Source organism: Haliotis rufescens, unplaced genomic scaffold, assembly GCF_023055435.1.
Source record: "Haliotis rufescens isolate VD_foot unplaced genomic scaffold, xgHalRufe1.0.p SCAF_13, whole genome shotgun sequence".
NCBI classification, from domain to species: Eukaryota; Metazoa; Mollusca; class Gastropoda; order Lepetellida; family Haliotidae; genus Haliotis; species Haliotis rufescens.
In genome coordinates this window covers 28,018,926-28,045,068 of record NW_025963813.1, presented here as the reverse complement: position 1 = coordinate 28,045,068, position 26,143 = coordinate 28,018,926, and the positions used below count along the sequence as shown (strand labels likewise).

Here is a 26,143-nt window from a genome sequence, read left to right as displayed (position 1 = left end):
GTTCGGTATGTACGGTAAGGTTATCAAAGTATGGTAGATTGGAACTATGGTCTGTGGCTAAAATACGGTAGTAAAAGGTGTCGATGTTTCCAAAGTCTTTATCTGGAAAAATAACCCTTTTGGATTTATAAATTGGTGGTTCCTCTGGGTCATATCGAGGATTATCTTCTATACAGAACCAAAAACCGAGATCCTGCCAGCTATCATCAAGGTAGCGCTGTATGAGGTGGGGAGGAACACTTTCAAAATAGCATGTGAATTGACCAGGATATTCTTTGTATGAGACCTTGACATAGCAGTCTCCTTGAATAATTTCAATGCCCATAACTCTTTCTATTTTATGATCTACTTTTCGTAGGTGTTTTGGAAAAAACCGATATGGTTTGACATCTAATTCTATGCATGGTTTGTCTTGCTTGATATTTCCGGACATTGTATTCCCTGACAGAACATTGACTGATTTATTGTCTTGTGCTGATTCCTTTTGGTCGAAAAACTTATGATTCTTCAGTGGACGTTTTCGTCGTTTTCCTGACATACTTCTTTTGAGGTGAAATTCTCTCCGAATGGAGTCTGGAATGCTGCTGCCATACTCCCATGTGTTACCTCTTTCTGGATCCTTCCATTTTACTCTGTAGTAGATTTTGCCATTTGCTCTCTTGGAACTAACAATTGAGTGGATGTCCTCTGGATTGAAGACCTGAGGGATATCCTTGGTTTGATTACCTGATGTTGGACTTGGAGGTTGTACCTGGCTGTCGTCGGGTTGTTTTCTGGATTTGGGCTGATGATGCTTACTATTCACTCCTCTTTTCCCTTTGTTTACCTTTTCATTTACCTTGGTTGGAGCACTAGGACCTGGTGTGGCATGATTTTCCTTCATTGTTGCCGTGGGACTGGTAGGTTTTTCTGTTGTACTTGAAGCAGGGTTTTTCTTCTTTGTTGGGGTCTTTTGCTTCGGACTCTTGTTGCTGGAAGTACCTGCCTTTGTTTTGGAATTGACCTTCTTACCTTTCTGTTGTGGAGGTGATTGATCAGTAGCCTGGTAAGTTGAACTTGTTGGTGGGGAATTGTTGCTGTCAGGATGAGTATCATTGACTGGTTCCTCGTTGTCATCCATGATTCCTGAATCTATGTTACTGGAGTCATTGAGGTATGGTTCTGGAGGATACTGTGGACGATCAGCAGGATCAAAATATGGCTTCAGACGGTTGGCATGGACCAGTGGTTTGTGTATTTTGTCGTCAGAACTTCGGCGCAGTTTGTAGGTATAATTTGGACCTGTATGGATGATATAATAGCTACCATACCACTTTTTGGTTAATTTGTTGGAAAGGCCTTTTTCAACTTTTTGACAGTAAAGCCAAACTCTTTGACCTGGGGCGAATTCTGGTTCTTTAGCCTTTCTATTATATTGTTCTGAATACACCTCCTTAGCCCGAGAAGTGTTTTCAGCTGCGATTGTTCTAGTGATTTCAAGCTCCTCAAGCAAATTGGAAAGATAACTTTTGTTATTGTGGCCTAAATTTTCTTTTGGAATTAATGCTACATCTTGTGGAGCTCTCATTTCTCGGCCGAAAAGCATAACATATGGGGATTTTTGAGTTGATGAATTTGGAGCCATCCGATAGGCCATCATGATGCCAGGAATAAAACGGGGCCAATCATTTTGAGACTTGTTACAATAGGCTCTTAGTGATTGATTGATGTAAGAGTTGAGCCTTTCTACACAGCTGTTTGTTTGAGGATGGTATGGGCTGGTATGGGTAAATTTAATTGCCAAAAGTTCACAAATTGCTTTGATAAGTTTGGACATGAAGTTCTGACCTCTGTCTGAAATTAAGGTCCTTGGAGCGCCATACCGACAAAATATTTCTCTGACGAGAACATCTGCTACTTCTTTGGCTTCTTGGGTCCGAAGTGGAAAGGCTTCACACCATCTAGATGATGCATCTGTGATGACCAAAATGTATTTGTACTTATCTGGTGTTGTTGGCAGGGGACCGAGAATGTCAACGTGCCATCGGGTGAAGACCTCTTCTACAGGTAGTGGACGAAGTGGTGCCTTCTTGCCATGGTAGTGCCTCTTGGTCTGTTGACATACCTCACATGTCTGGACATAAGTAGCAATATCGCTGTACATTTTGGGCCAGTAGTACTTAGGTCTCATGGTGTTGTGCATCCTTTCTTTCCCATGATGGCAACCGCCAAACTCTGAGTCATGATAGGATTGCAGGACTTGATTTCTGAGGGTTCTTGGGACTGCCAGCTGTTTAATGAACTTGTCTGCGTGGCCTTTCTGTCTTTGTGGAACGAATCGGTATAGGATGCCTTCATCAATTTCAAAAGTATTGGCTTCAATAAGAATCTTTTGACGATCCTTTTCATTTTGTGGAAGGACTTCATCCTCTTTGTAGTCAAAGATTTGGATGAAATCTGGACAAATCCTTTGTAGGTGACGTAAATTTGGATGTTCTTTTATACTTACTTCAACCAATGTGTCTTGGGTAACATCAGCATTTGTAGCATGTAATGCTGCGACAACATTAACTGGTACTGACTGATAATCCTCTTCATATTCAAAGGTGACTGACCAATGTGTTGTCTGTGTGTCTGATTCTAAGTGATTGACAATAGGTGTGCAAATATCCTCAGTCTGAGTTGTCTGTGTGACTTGTGTGGATGAATGGGTGTTTGGCAAGATTGTGGGACTGCTAGTTGATTTGCTTTGCTGAGTTGAAGTTACTGAGAAGACTGTTTTCTCAGCATCTGCTTCTGTCTGATCATTACAGTTAATATTTTCCTCATATTCCCTACGTGAGAGAGCATCAGCATTCCCATTGGCTTTGCCGCTGCGGTGAACAATGTCAAAAGTGTAGGTAGAAAGTTCCAAAGACCATCGTCCTAACCTACCTGTGGCATCCTTGATGGATTTCAGCCACTTCAATGCTATATGATCAGTGTAGACTGTGAATTTGGAATTTGCAAGGTATGGACGAAAGGATCTAATGGCTTCAACTAGGGCTAAGCCTTCCTTTTCTGTAATGCTCCAGTTCTTTTCGCTGCCATGAAGAGCTCTACCACCAAAAGCTATTGGATGTTCATTATTTTTCTCATCTTTTTGACTCAAAACAAAACCTATGCTCATATCACTGGCATCAGTTGCGAGAAGAAATTCTTTGTCAAAATTTGGATAAACCAGAACAGGTGTATTACTCATAGCATGTTTGAGTGTGTTGAATGCCTGATCACACTCAAGTGACCATTGGAACTTTGGTTTCTTTCCTACTTCTGCCTCTGAATGCTTCTTTAGCAAGGCATTCAGTGGAAGCGCTATGTGAGCGTAATTTTTCACATACTTCCTGTAGAAGTTTGTGAGACCTAAGAAGGAGCGAATCTGCTTTTGTGACTTGGGCACTGGAAAGGTTCTAATTGCTTCAATCTTTTTGTCATCAACTTGAACACCTCCACATGATAAAACATGACCCAGAAAAGATACTTTGTCCGTTGCAAAATTGCATTTGGATGGCTTTAGTGTTAATTTTGCCTGTTTCAGATAGTAAAATACTTGCTCCAAATGTTGGAGATGCTCTTCAAAGTTTTTGCTGTAGATTATCAAATCATCAATGTAGATCAGCGCAACCTTAAAAAGCAATTTTCGTAGCACTTTGCTCATGAGCTGTTGAAAACAAAGTGGGGAATTTGTCAAACCTTGGGGCAATCGTTTGAATTGATAAAGGCCTTGATGGGTGACGAAAGCAGTTTTATGCTTTGAATCTTCATGTAATGGCACTTGGAAGAAGCCATTAGCAAGGTCTAAAGTTGAGAAGATCTTAGCATGTGCATTGGCGATGTTATCAACAACATCATCAAAAACAGGAAGAGGCCAAGACATTGGTAAAGTGACAGAATTCAACTTTCTGTAGTCACAAACAAATCTATATGAGCCATCGCGTTTCTTGACTAGGATAATTGGAGCTGAATACATAGAAGTAGATTCCTCGATCAAATCATACTTCAGAAAATCATCTATAAGTTCTTCAGTGACTTTTTGGAGATGAGGAGATTGACGATATGGTCTACTCTTAACGGGTTGGTGGTTGCCAGTGTCAATGATATGTTGGTGCATGTCAGTCTTACCTAAGTCTGCAAGACTCGTTGAAAACATGTTTCTATTTTGTCCCAAAAATCTAAGTAGTCTGTGTCGTTGGTCTGGAGTCAGTTGTGTATTGGTCAAATCAAATCCTAACTCCTGTGCAATTTTGACATAATCCCTGGTGTCATTGTCTCTCTTCTCATTGTCAGTGTTAACGGTACTGATGAATGGTTGGTCAGAGCCGATTTCAAAAACAGAGTCTTTGTCAATGTAACTAAATTTGCCTACAACTGTACCCTTGTCAAGAACCTTTTCTTCTTGGGAGGGATTCATAAGCCTAAATGTAGCAGTCTTGCTTTTTGATTTAGAAAGAGTTCTACCGCCTGCTACTTCAGAATGAGCAGTGAGGGAAGCAATGGGTTCAATGAGGATGAGGGAATCCTCTTTGGTCTCTGATAGTCTGACCTTGAAATGAATTTCACTCTGAGGGGGGATGTAAATCTGATCTATTGTTTTTGCTAATCCACTAATCTCATGCACTGAATTGGCTATGAAATTGATATATTGCCTATCTGAGGTGCTGTTATTGAGTATCAAGGAATGACAGCTATAATCTAAGACTGCATCATTGTCATCAAGGAAGTTCTCACCTAGTATCACTGCTTCTGGTAGTGTAGGCAGAACATAGAATCTTTGAGAAAATTCCTGATCCTCAATGACAAAATCTAACACAACTGAACCTAACACTTTATGCAATTCGCCGCCAACACCTTTAACCTGTGGAAAGGGTGAGTTTCCAAGAGTAAGGTTTTCAAAAGCTGTGCTCAGGAAAGCAGACGAAATACAAGAAATGGATGCCCCTGTATCTACTAAACAATTTGTTGTTTTTGTGCCAAATTTTGCCTGAATTACACTTTTGGCAAGGGGCGTAACTAAAGACACTGTTGGAATTTCACTTTCAAAGTTACTTTCCATACCAGACTCCATATTTGCCATGACACCTATTAGTATGTACCGTACTAAATTAAAGGAAGACAAGTAATCAACAATGTTTTACTTACAATATTTGAAGACTTTTTCTTCCTTTGTTGGTGTCTTTGGAGGAGTTGGTTGTCTTTAATCCAGTGTTGAGGTCAGAGGTGGATGCAGCTTGCTTGTTATTCCATCAGATGATCACGGTTGGGCATGTCCTCCAATGGGTTCTTGTAGCTGGTCGTAGTTAGTTCCTGGACTCTGTGGTTCCGAAAACGATGATTCTCCGCCAAATTATCATGGAACTGTTCTGGGTGAACAATACCTTCCAAATGACGTGCTGGTTTTCTTGGGGAATTAGTCAGCAAAGAGCCAGAGTCACAGGAGACTAATCACAATTTTATTTACAAGAACAATTAACAATTTACAATATACTTAGATAATAACTGAGGGTGCCACAGAGAGTCGGTACACACTCTGGGCTGTGGGAGAGAGGTCTGCTTGGTAAGAGAGTCAAACCCCGGAGCACCCAGCCTAACCCTAGCTAGGCTAAGGGTAAGACCTTTTTTTTCCCCCTTCTCTCTTTTTCTCTTTCCTTCTTCCTTTTGTCTTTTCTCTCTGGACCAAGGCTTATATAGCCAAGGTCACCTGACATTTAATGTTTCAAGGCATATAGATGTCATGGCTCCAGGGTAATGAGCCTTTGCAATTAAATGTTCTTTAGACAATGGGTGTCGTAAATCAGTCACCATGACAACTTCCCTCCGTTACGTGAAGCTTGGACCCCAAGCTTATATGAGTCCAAATTGATATGTGTGAGTTTTTTTTCACCAACGAAAACAACCATGCAAATGTGATCAAAATCAGTTATATGAAATCCTTATGCAACAAATATATCTATGCAATGACGGAATGAAAGTGATAATCTAGCCAATTTGAATTAGTGCCAGTTTGAAAACTAACCAAGTGATCTTTGTAATGTGCAATTTCACTACAAGGTAATTACTGCTTTGCACAGATTCAATAAATATATCACTGAAGGTTCTTTGAATTCAGGAGTCTGGCTTGGCGGTGCGACTCAGTACCGAATAATGATAATGATTAATGTCATAAAAAGTACAAATTAAACATCTCAGCAAATATTTCGCATAAAGAAATTTGAAACCAGGAGTCTAGCTTTACCGCGTGACTCAAACGGTACTTGTGGGTACTATTGCCCTTTTAAGTACAATGGGTGCTCTTCCCGTGTCTTTGACGGAGCTTGCCCAGATATTGTGGGTGCGATGCCCAAGAACAAAAAATCCTTAATTCTGACATCAAAACTCTGAAATGCTGAATACTGCTGTGCTGTTAATTACTTAATACTGACATACAATAAACATATGTGTGGGGTTGGCTCACCCAAGAATATCCCTAATCTGAATTCAAAGTCCTAGACAATACATTCAATTTTGTACCAAACTGTGCACATTAATAACTTGTAACAAATGACAAATTTTGTCGTTTAGATTTTTGAAATTACGAGTCGAGCTTAGAGGTGTGACTCGATAACCCTACAGCTAAGGTTTTTCTGGGCCCTAGCTGCAACTATATGTCTGGCGTGGCCTGGAGACATTTCAAAGATTCCCTACACAATAACTTCAAAGATCTAGCTGACTAAAGATGTAATTTGGAGTATATTGCACACATACAAAACTGAATTTTGGAAAGACACATTTTGGCATTAATATACTGGCTTTGATTAAACATACCTGGTTGCACTATTCAACAGTCACACAATATATATCCTTGATTGAGTCCATGTAAGTAAACACAAATTAGTAAGTCCCAATGAGGCGGTTTCTGTATTGTGCAGGGTCTGCATGAAGATGGCTGTGGTCGGGTCTCTGTGGGATACGCGTGTATACTTCTTTTCTTAGGTCATGTGCAGGAACGACATCTTGAAGGGGAAGTCTTAGCAGTGTTGCTAAGATATTCGAGCAGGGAAGGTTTGGGATCAAAGAACTTGTTCTTGATCGGAGAGGTTCTTGTTAAAGGCCATTTCTTCGTTCTTGGTGATTGGCCCCCAGGAAGGTAGTATATCCTTTTAATAAGAGACTGTCACTTCCTACAGTTTTGTGAACCATATGCCATGCTGCAAAGAGGTACAGGAAAGGACAGACTAAGAAGTCTGTCATACCCGATAGCTCCACCAAATTATCAACGAGTGTCGATCTGACGTTGATTAATGAACAATTTGCATACTCGTATATGCAAGGGGCTGAGGTATGGTTCTCAGTAGGAAGTGACAACTTGGTGACGATGGCTTGCGGTATATACAGTTTTACTTTATACATGTCGATATATACATACAGAAGACACTATGTGCCAGGTCAGCACATAGTGGTAGTGGTTGTTGTCTAGGTGCCCCGGAGCACCCAGCCTAACCCTAGCTAGGCTAAGGGTAAGACCTTTTTTTTCCCCCTTCTCTCTTTTTCTCTTTCCTTCTTCCTTTTGTCTTTTCTCTCTGGACCAAGGCTTATATAGCCAAGGTCACCTGACATTTAGTAAGTAATAAATATAAATGTAAACAGTAAATCACCAGTGACATACTTGCACATCCTGTTCAGGATGGCAGACGGTCGATGTACACAAAAATGGGGATTAACAAATAGGATTAGCATCTAATAAATAACAGCAATTAAATGTTTCAAGGCATATAGATGTCATGGCTCCAGGGTAATGAGCCTTTGCAATTAAATGTTCTTTAGACAATGGGTGTCGTAAATCAGTCACCATGACATATTGCTGGAATATTGCTAAAAGCGGCGTAAAACCATACTCACTCACTCACTCACTCACTCTGGCAGTGTGGGTTCAAATCCCGAATGAGAATCTGTGCTTTACTCAGAAAGTGTTACCCAACATTTGTTACATTGCGCTTGTTGTTTTCCTGTCTTGTGATTTCATTAGACTTGGAGGCTGACTTTATTAGAGCAATTACTTCAGTGGTATTTATGTTGTTCATGGCAACAGATAGTTATTCAAATAAACTTGACAAGCTGACACTAATTGATTGTAATTTGCACATATATTGCTACTTGTCAGTGTGATTCTTGCAGAGGCACCAGGTGTTCACAGTGGTTTTTATTCTATGCCTTATTAACATCTGTTGTATGACAGTCATTGACACAAGCTGACCAACCATTTAATATCGGGAGGTGCCTGTCATTTTTTATTGCTTTAAAAACCTGTGTTTAAAACATTATGTTATCACAAGGATTTGTGATTTGTGCCTCCCCGAGGCAAGAGAGTTAACTGACTATAAATTATTAGTTACATTTATGGAGTTACATTTTTGCTGGAATAACGAGTCTCTGTTCAAAGTCCAATCAAAATCGTGCAACGAAATTGAAATCTGGTCCGTAAACTGTCATGCAGATTTTGGTTGATTGCAGTATTTGCAAAGCATGTTCACTGCCAGCTCGTTGTCAACAGATATTTTCTAAATCTTTCTAAATTTTTTAATCAAAGTGCTCACATGATCTGATGCACTTCGCGATGTAAGGCCCGTTTTATGACAATAAAGATCTCTGACTCGATCAGAACGTCTTGACTGAGCGCCGCCATTTTGTTTGAAGCAAATGCAATTGATACGAGAGGTGGAATCTGATTTGTCCATAGGAGAGGCATAGAAGGGACATAACTCGGAATAGCCACTGGTGGCGCTACTATTGAGCCCAGGAATTCCAACCTAGTTCGGCAAGGATGGAAACTGGACTTTTAAAGTCAGTTAACTCCCTTGCCTCGGGAAGATGTATGCTACAATGCGATGTGAGTCTTGAAAGTCTGTGTAGAGATACAGGCAATTTGTTTCAATAAATTAAAATAACAGTAAATTCAGAATACTAGTATATAGTAAGTCTGTGAGAGAGAAATACAGGCAAACCAAAACATATTTAGCAAATTTGATTCAATTAATTAAAGTAACAGTATATTCAGAAGTCTAGTAAACACATTCATAAAAAAGTATTTTACATTAATTTTCAACTGTGAATGATAGTTTTAGTAATGAAACAAATCTGTAGTTAATGGATAAAAGTAAGCAGGGGTCAATTTAACTGTTAAAGCTCTGCACGCTAACGTCGAACCCATTCGACAGAGGTGTCCATCCCCGTGCATCTGATGTCGAACCCATTCGACAGGCGAATAGCATAACAACACCCCAAAATAAAACTCGCCATATCTATTTACCAAGAAGGCTTTGCGTAACATTTAAATTACGTATGACATGCATAAATGCTCAGCTTGCTCAATATCAAAACGTTCAGTCATTTATTTACCTCAAAAAGAAATTATCGCGAGTTAAAAATGTTTCGGCCAAACTTCTCGGCACACAACTACCAGAAACGGCCATTGTTGACTTTTGGCACTTCACGTTGAGCGGCATGCAGTCCGATATTTTCTTTATAATTTCATCATTTTTCCTATTCGATCATATTTTTTTGTTTGCTGACGAAAGGAAAACACTCATGTTCCTTTATTTCTAAAAAATAGCAACTTTCGGTGTAACTAATTGTAAACAAAAACAATCTGAATCGTAACATCATCGATTGGATGGAACTTGTACGATCATGGCAACGGCGGTAAACAAACAACTCCACATGCATAGTTATCCCGTTAGACTATTACAATCATTTTGTTACATCTAACTTAATTTTCTAGAATTATTGACACGTATGTATAAATCTTTGTAAAAAGAATTTCCTTTTTAAAGAGTTTGCAAATGATTTCGTTTGATAAACTTTCCGACACATTGACAACCCGACAAACGTTAGAGATACGTTTGGGCGTGGCCTAACTCGCGATTTGTTGAGTTGAACAAAGTAAACAAACACTGCGAAAAATGACAAATATTGGATGATACGCAAAATCTGAACTGATATACATTCTAGGTAAACCATTCAATAGCAAAATAATGCATTTTACGAGAAATAATCAAAATACTTGCAATTTTTGCTATCATTTCTGAAACCGGAAGCACGTACCGCATGACACATGGAAGCAAAATATGCAAAAGTTGGTAAGCTATCATAAAGAAATTCCGAAATAGATTCAAATTCAAAAGAAAATACATAATTTACAATTTTTCGTCAACTATTTACTATTTATTGATCTGGAGAGCAGTCATCACTCCTATTTGTTTCATATTTCTTCGTGATTACCGCCATCAAATGAAAGTCAAAATCCGAAACCGTGATGGATTTCACGCTCGATGATTTTAATTTTAAAAATATTTTCTAAAAACGAACGCAACGGAGAGTGATACAACGAATTGATATGCCATAATAATAACATAATATTGTTATTGGTCTAACATTAAAAAAAGAACAATTTAAATATTAAAGATGTTGTTGAAAACTTTCTGAGAACCTCCCGTCCTCTGAACCGATAAAATTTTGGTACACAACGAGGTAGGCTAGTGCAAATATATATAGATTCTAGGCTCCTATATATGTGATTTTTTTACCCCAAACAAATTAAATTGTACCCAAAATACTTTGTGAATTTGTAACTTAGAAAATAAGACAATAGATCTATAATTATATTTATGTTTTCATGTAGATGAACAGAACACATGATAAAATATTTCATCAAGTTCCAAATATGATTATGACTGTGATCCTTAAAATTGATTGTTTAGTGTTGAGAGAAAATTGACGTCTTGTCACTGAAGGAGAGGCCAGTTAAGTTGGTTAAACCTAAGTTAGAATGAATTGTTTTGATAAGAAAGTGATATTATGTTAAGTTTAAGACACCAAATTAATGTATATCTTTGAAATAATTCTAGGTAGATCTACAAAATCACATACCCATTTGGGTAACAAATTACTAGAAATTTTGGGTACAAAAGTCACCACTGTACATTTCAACTGATTTTCGTGAATCAATGGGATAAAATATTTCGTCTGAATGATTCTTTTTCTCATTTTTTAAGACAAGAATTTGTTTTACATAACAAAACAGGCAGATCTACATGGATCACGTTTAGTCCTAAAAATGTGAAAAATATGGACACCTCAGAAATGAGGGCTTATAAGTATAATTCTACCTAACTAGTCACATGGTTTGACTTAGATCTAGGTCTATCTAAGAAAAGTCCTTATGAAAATCTTTTTTTAATTTTTTTATGACACTGACATTTCTGGCACTTAGACAAAGAGTATTCAAGGAAAGACATATGTTTTTGAATGAAAATATGACTTTCCTTTATAATTCTTTTTTCATGATGACAGGGGAACTTTTATACACAACAGCTGAGGAAGTTGTGATACTGTGATTGCATACAAAGAAAAAACAGGTTGGAAGCAGTACCTGTATGTATAAAATAGACCACATAAGGTGAACAAAAGTAATGGATTGGCTGACTGGAAAAAATACATCTGGCAAGGGTAAACATGTACACAGGCATGTTTCTTTTCATTCCAACCAGAAGACTGAGATAGCATTTTCTAAGACACTTATGGCAAACTTACCAGCTCATGTGCCACCATGGTTCTTGTGATTAAACAAACACAAATGTCATGTACTGTTACAAGTACTGTTAATGTAATTAAATTAAATTAATTCCTATTAAATTATATTTCAGAATTGTTTCATTTGGAAACAAACCACATAATGCACAAGATTAATGTCCATATGAGTTTAGTATGTATATGTTAAGGATCGGATTTATTCATTATTCATGGAATACTAAAATTAAAATGATGACATCAGAGAGTTACTTATTCACATAGTTGATTTTCAGAGTGCAAGATAATAATTGATGAATATGTGTTTAAACTAAAGATAATAATTGAAGTTTGATCAGTTACACTGTGCTGATGCAAAGACTAATATTTACTGTCCCCACACACCATCATTGTGGGAAAAATAACTATTTAATATAACTTAAAATTTTAAAACCTGTAAACAGCTGTAAATAATTACACAATTACAAATCTATCATCAATACGCAATCATGGTGGTCTTCATATTTTTGGAATAAATTTAGAAATCCTTCGTGTAACTGTTCTAGAATCATGCTAGAATCTATGAATGTATTCCCGAAAGGAAAACTATCCTAAATGTAATGTGGAACTAACACCGAAAATATGTACGTAGCATTTAATTGCTTATATATACCCTATCATATTCAGCAACGCGGGGATGTTATTTTGAAACACGTTTTGCCCATTTTCGCGCACCTGTTGTTGAGGGTGATCTTGCTGATCGACGAAATCCATAGACGTATTATGTGGGATACACTTGTTGTAGTGAAACTTATCAGCGTGTACATCGCAGAAATATGAATCATGTACCATTTATATTTACAACATTGAATGGTGATTCTTAAATATCAACAGAAGTTCAAATAAAAGATACCGAGAAACTTGCATGTTGCATGTTGATTTATCGTCTACCGTTTCCGGGTCACGGGAGCATGCAAGGTCAAACGGATTAACTAATACGTGAATTATATCGTCAAAGTCACATTTTTATTTCATGTTAGTGGTGATAACTGATACTGTGTATCGACTTCTCTTTTGCTGTATGTGATAGGCGAAATATTTCAAAAATTACTGTAATTGTTTTGTTTCGAAAGCTTATCAGCAGACTACCCCTGTCTGTGACATCACATCCGGTGACCTTTGCACTTATTGAAATAGTGCTGTCAGAATTCACGATCTTTATTTTCATTTTTCTCTCGTCATATTTATTGGAATATGACGAATAAAACATTCTTCGATTGAGAAGATCGTCAACTTTCGCCAAGTTATATTTATAAAGGCAATGTAAACTTTGTTGATATTAAAATAGCAATAAGTTATGCGGAGGTCGGGCGAAGCGCGCCATGTTTGATTTTAGGACGTCTGCTAGCATCATGACACGGGTTGTTTATTTTTGTATATCGTAAATATTCAACCAAAACGCTTGAAATTAGGATTAGTGAATATTTATAAGTCATTAATTGTTTCCTGCAAATTTTATAACATGACACGTCAGATTAACCCGAATATTCGTATTTCTGCAACCGACATGATGACCTCGAAAATTAAGTTATTTTTCTGTTTAACGTTTAGATAATAAATTCACTGAAATGGTTCATAATTTACCATCGCGATGATATATGCCGATTATAAAACCCGAATTTTTACTCAATTAAAATTAAGATATCGGAGATATGATTATTGAAATCAATTTGCACAAATGTTACGATATTAAAAGGTTCCTAGCATGAAATGCAAACCACCTTCAATAACGCAATTCAGGTAAGTTCAAGAAAATTTACAAATTTTGTGTTCGCTTTGGTCTTAACCTTGGTATGATTGAAAACATCGGGATATTTTTATATAGTATTGTGTAGTTTTCTATCAGGAATAAATGTGCAAAATATTTCTTCAAATGGCCCTTGTTTAATGAGGCACCGACTGTTTGAAATCACCCACGCTCTTTAGAGCGCCTTATGCTAAAATTAATCCAGCAGGCAGGGGTAAGAAGTGTGAAAATAATTCAGCAGGCTAAAGGTTAAGTTACAAAGGGCTTGCTAAAACATAAAGTAGATGGCGCGTCTTTTGAATTGTATCCTCTGGATAGAATGATAACCGGCTGCCATTTTGTAATGTTGTACACAACAAATTCTTTGTTTGCTCATAAATTGGCATGAAATGAGGACAAGATTTAATATCAGAGTGCAGGTAAAATACGTTTTAGGGGTGAGGAGTTTTTCAGAGGCCTGCTAGGTGGCTACCAAACCTCAGGTTCGGCCATTTCGCAGATTCCACCATTTAGTTGTAGTCCAGTTTGGAGATTGGCCAGTAACTTTTAAAAGGAGCAAGCCCAGCTGGCTACATTCAAATTTGTTGTGAAATCTACCCCTGTGAAGGGAAGTAATATTGCAAGTCTTCTAACAACTATCTCATTAAAATCAGATCTAAGTTCTCGCTTTTGCTGAACAAAGATCTGAGGACATCCCATTACAGGTCACGTGAGAACGACCTTTCGCGAACTTTGACCGACCACTGAAATAACTAACAAGAAGTTGACATCAGCCAATTAGAAAGCAGCTTTCTTGAGCTTTACAGCACTTGTTTCAACCTGGCGACTTCCATTTCAGACTATGTTTGAAAAATATGTTGACACAATCCTCAATTAAAATCTTGAAAACTGAACAAATGAACATTCCGGAATGTATAATATATGGTTGAGATTGTATGTCAGTGCTTCCCACGTACTGTGCAACGCCTCCTCCGTTCAAATGTGTATCCCACGGGAGCGAGAGATAGACGGTGATTTTGACGGAATCAGTCGTACGGGCCGTTACTGTCGTTCGGAATACCCTGTGTTGACATTTTGGAGGTTGCATGATTAGAAAACACATTCCGACTGTCACTTTCATGATCTGGTAAGCGGCGCTTTGATTGGTCGGATAAAGGTTGTTCTGGCATGACCGCAATCGGATGTCCTCAGATCTTATTTTAGCGATCTGATCTTAAGATTTGATTTTGAGATTGACAGTACTTTGGCTGCACATGTCAGAGACACACAGGTAATATTGCGAATGATTCTTTGCACATTCCTATATCTATGCACGGTTGTTGGAAGAAAGGTATAACATCAAGTCGGTAGCTTGCGGTATATACACATTTGTATTATGCAAGTAGATCAAGTGAGTGAGTGAGTGAGTTGGGTTTAACACCGCTTTGAACTGTCACAGCGTGTCAGCTTGATTTAGGAGAAAAGGCCAAAGTGATGCAGGTCTCCAATGTTTACCACTTTCGTGAAACCCACGAGAATAGGTATGGTGCTGACAAACCCAGAAACATAATCAGGACAAATCTCATACAGGTTATGACGATTGAGACAAACAAACCACTCAGCGTGCCCAGCCCCTCAGTAGAGAAGCGACTTTCATTCCCCTTATCCAATCAGGATGAACAATGTGAGGATGAGAATGCTGACTCCTCACAGAATTTAGTTTCTCCGCAGGACTCTCAGGGACACTCACCAGCGAATAAAAAGTTAGTTTCTGTTTGCCTCCACTTCCTCCAGAAGACAGAAAGAGTTTGGAACGCATGCATACTTCCTATTCTGGTGTGAATCAACACTTAGATTGACATCGACCTGAGGGTTGTTATCAAGATTTTTTCCTGGGGATCAACATCAACCCGGGGATCGACATCGATACCCCTCTTCCAGGGGTCGACATCAAGACCAACACTGATACGCTTTTCAGTTGATCGATATAGACTTGAGTAAACAGGGTCATCATCGCCCTTGTTCAGTACTCCTATCGGTTCGGAGAGGTTATGACAGTCTACATCGCACCGGCCATTGTCATCAACGTTCTCTCCCTGTGGTATTCAAGATTTGTTACAGGTCATATCTACCACTCTTAGTGTACATGGCTTGCATTACTACATCACACTTTATCCACATGATATTTCCAAGAGAGTACTTTCGTCCCTCTTTTTTTTTTGTTTTTAGATTTTCATAATGTATAGGCCACTGGCATTTTGTTCATAGCTATAGTGCAAAATAAGACTGAAAAAATATCAAAAATGGTAAAATCAGCAGCATCAAACCCATTTCACTCACTCACTGACTTACTGATTACAGGTGATGACACCCAGGCAGTGGAGGACTTCAAGAGAGCTGCCCGGCTTGGCAGTGAGTTCGCCAAGCACCAGGTGGTGGCACTCAACCCCTATGCCGCACTGTGCAACCAGATGCTAAGTGAGGTCATGCAGAAAGTCCGTCGAGGAGAACAGTAGATCCGCCCAGATTGTGTTTAACTCAAATGACAGGTTAATTTAGTCTCTTTCTCATAGACCCAAAAAGATCCAGGGTAGAATATGTCTTCAGCAACCATGCTTGCCATAAAAGGCGACTATGCTTGTCACATGAGGCAACTAACGGGATCAGATGGTCAGGCTCGCTGGCATGGTTGAATTATGTCGTTGTATCCCAATTAGCTTGGATCGATGCTTATGATGTCAATCACTGGATTGTCGGATTATTTACAGACCACTGTCATATTGCTGGAATATTGCTGAGTGCAGCGTTAAACAACAAAGAAACTAAAGATAGAAGTATGCAATCAGATTTATTGTTTTGTTTCTATATATATATATTTATTCATCAAAGTGACTGTATCGCTAGCTTCAGCATGTGAAGCCGTGCAACCAATGTAAACAAATGGAAATGGAAATAGTTTCTCACGTTTGGGGATAATTTTCCAATGAAATTTATCAATTCTATGACATATGTTTATCAAGATGTGTAGACTTGTCAAAAATGAAACAGATGAAAAACATATGCAATATCTTAAATGGACTTTGTAAGATTTGATTCACTTGGCTGTGGCAGAGGTACTATGCTGGCCGCATAGAAGTCTGGGTAGGAGAGTGCTAAGTGCCTTGGCACTATTTTCTTTATTTATAGCTGTTTCAATGACGGGTCAGACATCGTCAGGCAAGACCATATATATTTTTATGTTGCGTATGTGTGTGATGCTAATGCAGTTGGGGTTGTTTTGAATTTTTTTTTTTGTTTGGGTTTGAAAAGGGTGTTGGTTTTTAGAGACAGTTGTTTTGCTGAAGTGTCTTTCATGTGTGACCAATAGAATATGTTGTTGGGATATCACTTATGTGTGAATTATGAAATATATCTTTATGTGCTTACTTTACAGATTGTCCTGGGGGTATTGCTAGTTCATTCCAGAGTGCATTATGTTTTAAATAGATACAGAGTATTGTGGTGTTATTTGTGACAAGTATTAATATATTATGTTACATATATGCTGTAAAAGGCGATTTTGCTTGTCGTAAGAGGCGACTAATGGAATCAGACAGTCTGGCTCGCTGACTTGGTTGATGCATGTCATTGTATCCTAATTGCGTGGATCAATGCTCATGATGTCAATCACTGGATTGTCTGGTCCAGACTCGATTTTTTGCTGACTGCCATCATATAGCTGGAATATTGCTGAGTGCGGCATTAAACAACAAACAAACATATTTTTGCATGTTAATTCATGTTTTTTAGAGGAAAACTTTGTATACTACTCAACTTGTGATGGAGATATTACTATTATTCCAGGATATTCCAAACTAATACTGACTGTATGTGTAATAAGTGTATCACAGTACCCCCAGTAAAGTTGAGTATTAAACATGCCTTAGACTAACAATTAGTCCCAGAAATAATGTTATCTTTAAATTATATATACATGTATCTACAAAATAATAAATCAAATCCCAGTGGTACCCAGAACAATGCTTAATTTCATTCTAGACTGGATTTATTTTTCTATTTGTGGGTCTGGAGCCAGTCTATGCAGTCCTCAAAGGATGAATTTTATTTATTAGTAATTTTTCAACCTTTTGTTTTTAATTTGTTCAGGTAATAAACTTCAAACAATTACCAAATTAATATTTTTATAGGGTAAATGAATTGGTCTGGTATTGTTGTGACCTGTTCAGCTGACATCTTTATAATATTTATAAGGACGAAATTTGTGAAATTCAGGAGCAGCTGTGTACTCAGAATCGTATTCTTGGTATTTTCAGATACCGATATATTATCCCTTATTTAAGTCATCATGTTCATATATTCCAGATATGTGAGCAATATTATGTTAGCAAAAACCAAGATCTTAGTTCTCGCTACTGCTAAACAAGCAAGAACTAAGACCTGATTTGAATGAGATTGTTTTTCATTCTGCAAATATGAATCTGAATAGTTCATATCAGTGTGGATAAGAATGTTTCAGTTTGTGTATAATGCTTACTGTGGGAAAAAAAGTTCAGTCTTTTCAATATGATTGTTTGTTGATAATATCAGTAAGCCTTGACAAATACAGTATCAGATGTCATATACAACTAAATGTGTTGTTTGTCAGTGCCTTGCATTTACCAAAGATCTTAGTATATGTTTTGTGAACCCTTTCACGGGCAGCTATGTATAACCAAGGTTGATCTGAATAAATTGTTACATATTTGACAGTGTGTTTTCTCCATAAGTTTATCAACCCTTGAAGATCCGGGGTAGAAGACCCCATTCTTGTCGCAAGAGGCGACTAACGGGATCAGGTGGTCAGGCTCGCTGACTTGGTTGATGCATGTCATCGTATCCCAATTGCATGGATCAATGCTCATGATATCAATCACTGGATTGTCTGGTCCAGACTCAATTACTCGTATTTACAGACCACCGTCATATAGATGGAATGTTGCTGAGTGCGGCATTAGACAAACAAACAAAACATAGGATTATCATGTATAATGATAAATTTAATTATTCAAATAGCCATACTTATATGCATCCCACAGAAGTCTGATATTTGTGGGTTTTTTCTTTTTTGCTCTGTGAACAGATAGATTACCAGTTGTTAAGACAACTGACCTCACAAGTAGAGATAATTGTGATAATTTGTACCCCTCCCTTTGAAACGTGCTGTATCTGCCCTTGCACAGGAAGTGATGTCGTGTTAAATATGTATGACATAATATTGAGCAGAGAGTCACATGTCTGAGGAATTGTGTGCCCTGAATACAACAATTTGTCTCACATTAGACTTACACCATAAAATAGGGTCCTACTTCTGTCCTGCTTATCTCTCAAGCATGAAGTTAATGCTGTTTGAGTGCAGGCTCTCTTCAACTGAAGCCCCTCTTATTGAATGGTAAGATATGGAGATTATTAGCCAAGTGTTCTAAAAGTCATATATTATAGAGCGTTAAACATTGTTATATTCCTCATGAATGTTATCTACAACTTGTAATTGTAATCAGGGTAAGAATCTCTGTATGATGTTAATGTTTTTTCTTAAAATAATTGAAGACATTTTTCGTTCTCAGAAATAACTTTTGAAACCATGTAAAACTACAATGCCTGAGTGAACCGCCTCAAGTACAAGTACTATGTAGAGACAAGTGATTTGCAGCACTCACACTGTTTGTCTGTTTGATGTTTAACACCGCACTCAGCAATATTCCAGCTATATGACAGCAGTCTGTAAATAATAAAAATCTGGACCAGACCATCTAGTGATTGACATGATCCACACAATTGGGATACAATACAATAACATGCATCTACCAAGTCAGTGAGCCTGACCACCCGATCCTGTTAAAACTTTTCTGAACATTTTGGATGTCAAAGGTTTTTGAGCAAGTAGGTCTCGCCCTGATGTATAGAAATTCCTAAAGTACAGTAAACTACAGTTACATCGGACTCAAAGGGGCCACTAATTTTAGTTTGTGATAACCGTAGTTCGTTATAAGCATGTATTCAGAATTTATACAACACATGGCCGGGACAAAGAAATATAAATATAATTTGTTATATCAGTCAGTTCGTTAAAAGTGTGTTTGTTATAAACATAGTTTACTGTAGTTCCTGCAAGATGACCTCTGTATATTTCTCATACTGTTTTAACACTTCGATAAGACTTATTTTGATAAATTGATCATATCTTTGTTTGCAGAATGGTATGGTAGTGCAACTTCTCCTCAGTGTGATAATGTACAAGTGACCCAGCCTTGTTGCTAACCTGGCTTGTCCTACAAAATCTTGACACTGATCCTCTAAAGTAGACACCAACGGGCAGCATTACCTTCACCCTTACCTTTCCCCATGACACAAGCAAAACTAAGTCTTCACAATATTGACACTCTGACAAACAATAACAGTCAACTGGGGTCAAATATTTAATAAATAAATTGTGTATTGAAATGCAAATAGTCTACAAACACCATAAATATGTGTAAAAGTGATTGATAATACTGTTTGTTTAGCTATGCAGTGCCTTCAGCCACATGTACAAGAGATCTTAGCGCAAAGATTTGTCCAAGTCCCCTGCAATAACATGGCTTTATGTTGGAGCACTAAGATCCCTCTGCCCAATTAGATCCATGATACATGATATATTACATGTTATATAATACTTGATATAATACATGTTATATATATAATACTTGACACATTAGTTATCTGCGGGATTGACAGGTCAGGTGATACACATGTGTTTCCCCTTTACCATTAATTCACCATGTTGATTTATTCAAATACATATTCTCATATCACATTTCCAGCTTTTGATTAACTTAGAGAATCGTGCATGTCATAAATGTCTGAATTCATACAAGTTCAGATATAATAAACAAAATAGGACATTTTGGCAATATGAACAAGACAGAGAGAAGCCAGTTAAACATTGATAGGACTGGCATCATATGCTACTCAAGAGAAGTTAAGGAACACCCTATTTCTTCTCATGACTAGAGTGCTTCCGTCATGACATGACATGAACAAATCAGGTGTTCCTTAAATCCTTTTAAGTAGTTTACAATACTGCTATGTTAACTACCGCAGACAACATTGACATTGTAAGTTGCTTATAAATGAATAAAATTCACATCACAAACTTGATGAGACTGTTAAATACCATAAACCATATATTGTAAATACAAAAATATCACAGATAAAGCCAGTGGGTGTAGCAAATCAACAACAGTTAATACTGAATAGATGTTAATGTTTGTAAATACCTGTATATACATAATATATGAAAACAAACAGTAAAAGTGCAAAATACTATATATCCAAGGTTATGGTAATTCATAATACTGAATACTGCCACTTCATTCAAAAATATGATTCAATAATACTGTGTTAATACTGTGTGAGCTAATTACCCTAAAGCATGTCATTTGGTGCTGTTGTAAGTACCGGAAACATATACTACCGGTACTCAAAAGAAGTTAAAGAACACATGGTTCTTACATATTATTTTAGTTCATCTGTCATGCCGCGACAGATTAACTATAGTAATATGAAAGAATCAGGATTCTTTATCTTCATTGGAGTAGTGCATATCAGAGGATATTTTGATATAAGCATTCTGATTAGAGCCGGAGAGGTATTATGCTAACAACATTTGAATCCATTGAGCAAATATGTGTACAGTGAAACCCGGTTTATACAGACATGTTCCAAGTGAAATCATACAGATTTACAAACTCTGGATAAATGAAACAAGGGTACAGAGTGTTATTCCCTTGTATATATGCAAGCTTCAAGCAGTACTTGTCCGGAGTGCGGAGTGTCCGGATAAAAGGGGTTGGAATAATGAAGTTTTTTTTCTATAAAACAACACAATAGGTTATTTGGTTTTGAGAACATAAATTAAAATATGGAATGGAGACAAGTTATGGATCTTGCATTGAGCAAAGATTTTAGTTATCGCAATAAAATCAAGATAAACTGAGGATTTTTGGAGAAAATAAGACCATTCAATTTTAGAGAGAGTCAGTGTCTATGTAACATAACATATATAACACTGTAGCTTTTGAGGGAACCAAATATTGATTCAGTAACAACAGATCATAAACTCAACAAATTGAATTTGAGATAAGCACAGTTGACTTGTTAATTTGATGTATTGTCTGACAGACATAAACACAGCAAATCATAACTAAAAGTGCTTGTGTCAGCTAAAACTCAAGTTAAAACATTTGGTATTTTGATTATTCAAGAATTGGTGATCGGGATTGGTAAACCTTCAAATTACCGTTCAGCTAGGTCATTATAACATTAGGGAGATATCTAATGCTGTGCAGCTATTTTAAATATCTAGTAACATAATTAACAATGTGCACATACATCAACTTAAGAATAAAATGGAATTCCGCAAAATCAAATAATCTGAGAAAAACAAATATTAGTACTTGAAGAATTGGATCAATGCTACAAGGGATGTCTAAATATGTAGCCTATAGTTTAACTGTTTTGATTTGAACAGTTCATATATAAAATATATGAAACATTGTAAATTTATGTAATACTGTTAGTTATTGGTTTCCACATAATAACCATTATGTTAATCCTTTATGACATAGATCTTTGATTGTAAAAAACATATGGGAATACTTCACAAAATGTACAGACATGAGACTAGATATAGTGATTTTGAGACAGAGGTCATCTGAACGAATTCAAATGCCAACACACATGTTTTTCTTTCAACATGAGACCAGTGGTATATCACTGGGAAGTTTCTCCGGAGACTTCAAAGATGAAACTTGTCTCAAGCCTAGGTCCTTGTTAGTGTGATTGTACTTGTGGAGAGTTGTGGAGTTCTCGCGTGGGTTGGCAAATCTTGTTGTCACCAGTCCGCTTGCTGATCTGGGGTTGTACGCGGATGTGTAAGTTGAGGTGAAATCCCCTCGTGTTTCGTCAGCAATTTGGTCACTCCAGCGATTTTGAAGTTTCTGATACAAGCCATAGTTGGTGGAAGCTCCTGCAATGCGATTGAATGAGGCAAAGTAAATTTGAAATTTGACATGTTGGTACAGTCTGGAGTGAATGAGTACCAGCTGTGTCTGATGACTGAGAAAGAGTATCTGGCACAGACTGTTATAACACTTAATCTACTGCAAATGATGCAATATTTCATCTTCCTGTGGCCAGGATGTTAACTGACTGAAAAAAGTGCAGTTTCCACCCTTGCCCAACTTGGCTGGCTTTTCCAGGCTCGATCTTAGCACCACCAGTGCCTATTACGAGTTATGCCCCTTCTATGTCCCTCCGATTGACCAATCAGATTCCATCTCACTTAAAACAAAATGGCGATGCCGAGTCAAGACGATCTGATGGATTATCAAAATCACTTTAGCACCTTCATTAAAAACATGAAAAGAATTGCAAAATATCTGTCAATGCCCAGTTGACAGTGCACATGCTTTGCAAATCCTGCAGTCGACAGAAATCTGCACATTGAAATCCATGTTGTTTACAAAAAGGATGTTTGTAGTTCTTTACACAATTTTGATTGGACTATGCATAGACTCGTTAGTACAGCCAAAACGTAACTCAGGAATTCCAGCCCAGTTCGGCAAGGGTGGAAACTGGTCTTTTATAGTCAGTTAACACTCTTGTCTGGGGAAGATGGCAATATTTAGGCTAGTAGACAACCTTTTGACACAGACTGGAACAGTTTTTCCGTTCTACGAAGGCATGTCCACTGGGGAATTTAACCCGGGCCTTAGGCATGATGAGCAAATGCTTTACACTAGGGTACCCCACTGCCCTTCCAATTTTCTAGAGCTAAGACTAAAAACATAAAAATATATCCTGGAAAAATGTGATAAAAAGGGCTACTTCATATGTTATGCTTTAAGAAACATTTTCCTGATTTCTACCTGAAAGGCAGGAAGGTCATGCAGAAAGTCCGTCGAGGAGAACAGTAGATCCACCCAGATTGTGTTTAACTCAAATGACAGGTTAATTTAGTCTCTTTCTCATAGACCCATGAAGATCCAGGGTAGAATAGGTCTTCAGGGCCCACTTGCACAAAGCGATCTTAGCGCTAAGACTATTGTAAGCCTATGTTAAAGTATGGGAGTTACGATCATCTTAGCGCTAAGATTGCTTTGTGCAAGTGGGTCCAGGAACCCATGCCTGCAGTAACAGGCGATTATGCTTATTGTAAGAAGCGACTAATGGGATCGGGTGGTCAGGCTCGCTGGCTTGGTTGATGCATGTCATTGTACCCCAATTGTGTAAATGCTCATGATGTCAATCACTGGATTGTCTGGTCAAGACTTGATTATATACAGACCATCATACAGCTGGAATACTGCTGAGAGTGTGGCATAAACAACAAACAAACTACCTTGTAGAGGATAATCCGACTTCTCCGGTGCCCATGAGAGTTCATGGCTGTTCCAGTTTCTCAGGTCAGGGAGAGTATTTTCCCTCCATCTCCCATTGTAGTGCTCATCATACCAAGAAACCATGTTGTTGGAGTAGCGGTTGCCATGGTGATAAAACAAGTTTTGCTGACCGATTCCATCATTTTTCAAAAGAGCAGAGCGCCTTATGACAACATCTGGACGATGACTTCCAAAGTTTCTGAAGTCGATTCTGTGAGTGCTGTTGTGTGGGGTATTTCCATTCTTAAACTGTAACAGTCACAAAGATTTTCTATCACAAAATGTCAAACATGTATGATAACATGTGATCTCTAACGTTCGTTGATACTATTTTTATTCATAAAAAAACTATTAATTCTTTAACTTACTAATCATGACAAACAACTGTGTTATACAAGGATATGTAGATCTAGGTCTTGTTAACATTAATAAGTAATGCTGATTTGGTGTTCTCACAAAACAAATTATCTGGGCACAAAGAATGATATTGTAGATCTAATCTAGATTCTAGGAGCAATGTCATTTGAGATGGAAGATAAACTTACCACATTGCGCTCTTCTGACCAGTTTCCGATGAGGACCCCTTGTGAATAGCGTTGTTCTATTCTCCAACCTGGTAAATGCCATTTTCTAGGGTCCCCTTGTGCCATCGTGTGCTGTCAGTCTCAGTATACAAGCGAAAATAGCCGAAAGTGTCACTGGAGTTGTATGACAGTGATAGTTGCTGTGAAATTCCTACGCCACACGTGGAATCAAAACAATGGCAAATACGATTTTCGATCAATGCAAATACATAAAATAAATCATAATATCATATTTACTAGCTACAGCGTGCGGACAGTACCTAAATTTATCTCGCATAGAATTGTTTCTTTCCAATAAATGATGGACTATTTTATTTACAGCGGACTTACACGCGTGGTTTGGCGTTGCTATCAACTAGGTTAATCCAAATATATAACTAGGGACGAAACGAAATATTTGGGTGAACTCAATGCTCAACTGGAATAATCCAGGGGAACAGGTTTCTCATCTGTCAATTTGTATAATTTTTACTTTAGAACTTAATAAGTAGTTGCTAGTAGTGAGTGAACAGTGTTTTAACTTCATGCCAGAAGAAAGCGGTTCAGGTCTTCTATCTTACATTAAGGTATCAAAGTACGATCCACACTGCACAGATATTGTCCAACCAGGTTCCTCACCCCCAAAGCGATCTTAGAGGTATATGAGTTACGATAGATAGTCGTGGAGCCAAGATCGCTTGATTACAAGAGGATCCACTCTGTCCCAGTGAGTGAATGTTTAGTGGAACTTGTCACAACCGACAACGCATTGTAAACTCACTTTCTAAATAATCGAGAGACAATTTAACTAAACAAATAAGCAAAGGCGAGTCCCATCTAAGTAACCTACCCGGTATGTTCGAGCTAAAAGGCCGAATAAATTAACACAGAAATTATTATCTTTAATGTACTTGACTATAAAAACACAAGGACACTGTTTGGAATGGGGAAAATCATACATAGTGACATTATTATAATACAAACTTCGTATTCCAGTGCTCATGCTTAGCGATTACGGTCTGCCCGCCCCTGATGTGCTCTAGAACGCAGATTGACTGCGGCGTGAAACAGCATTTATTCACATGTTTCGTCAGGGCGAACTTTTCCTACTTTCATCTTAGAACGTGGTTAGTGAACTTTATATTAACTGCTAATTTTGGAGATGACGGTGATCAAATAATATTATGATAATAAGTCCATTTATAATGCGCCAAATTCAATTCATCAAGTGAATACTCATGTTTGATTGTTTGTTTATTTTTAACGCAGCACTCAGCAATATTCCACCAACATGAGACCCGTGAAGATTCCGGGGTAGAATAGGTCTTCAGCAACCCATGCTTGCCGCAAAAGGTGACTATGCTTGTTGTAAAAGGCGACTAACGGGATCGGGTGGTCAGGCTCGCTGACTTGGTTGATGCATGTCATCGATCCCCAATTGCGCGGATCGATGCTCATGACATTAATCACTGGATTGTCTTGTCCAGACTCGATTATTTACAGACCGCCGTCATATAGCCGCAATATTGCTGAGTGCGGCGTTAAACATCAAACCAACCAACCACCTACAAGACGGCGGTCGGTAAATAATCGAGTCTGGACCAGACAATCCAGTGATTGCCCTCATGACCCTCGATGAAAGGGTGTCTAGCCGGGAGCGCCACATTTCAGAAATGGCTATTGCCGGTAGGGCCACATTTCCAGCTGAGTGCATTTCACCTATTCTAGCGGGTAATTAATTAATCCGATTACCGATACCTTTGAATGAGTGTCCC

General features: G+C 37.9%; 2 protein-coding genes across 3 annotated transcripts in view; one reads left to right on the top strand and one right to left on the bottom strand.

Annotated features, from left to right (window-relative positions):
* LOC124118293 (tetratricopeptide repeat protein 36-like) overlaps positions 1-23,448 on the top strand; it is a 35,273-nt gene extending 11,825 nt beyond the window's left edge. The window contains exons 4-5 of one of the 2 annotated variants that reach the window (XM_046480404.2): positions 15,707-15,828; positions 23,308-23,448. In XM_046480404.2, the coding sequence (XP_046336360.1) occupies positions 15,707-15,828; positions 23,308-23,340 (155 nt within the window). In that variant the 3' untranslated portion in view covers positions 23,341-23,448. Of the gene's footprint in view, positions 1-15,706; positions 16,994-23,307 lie in introns of those variants that run through there. The other variant, XM_046480403.2, reaches the window with a different exon arrangement.
* On the bottom strand, positions 19,788-24,553 carry LOC124118292 (protein CFAP107-like). The gene is made up of 3 exons (XM_046480402.2): positions 24,351-24,553; positions 23,766-24,054; positions 19,788-22,391 (listed from the first exon to the last, which is right to left on the bottom strand). The coding sequence occupies exons 1-3, from the start codon at positions 24,453-24,455 to the stop codon at positions 22,114-22,116; spliced, it is 672 nt and encodes a 223-aa protein (XP_046336358.2). The 5' UTR covers positions 24,456-24,553; the 3' UTR covers positions 19,788-22,113.
* Between the last annotated feature and the right edge of the window lie 1,590 nt (positions 24,554-26,143).

What these genes read in the sequence shown, in the direction of transcription:
- LOC124118292 (XM_046480402.2), bottom strand. Translation starts at nt 24,455, where the DNA reads ATGGCACAAGGGGACCCTAGAAAATGGCATTTACCAGGTTGGAGAATA. An exon ending in GGTCAGAAGAGCGCAATGTG is followed by an intron (nt 24,055 to 24,350) that starts GTAAGTTTATCT and finishes TGACTGTTACAG; the next exon opens with TTTAAGAATGGAAATACCCC. An exon ending in GTCGGATTATCCTCTACAAG is followed by an intron (nt 22,392 to 23,765) that starts GTAGTTTGTTTG and finishes ATCGCATTGCAG; the next exon opens with GAGCTTCCACCAACTATGGC.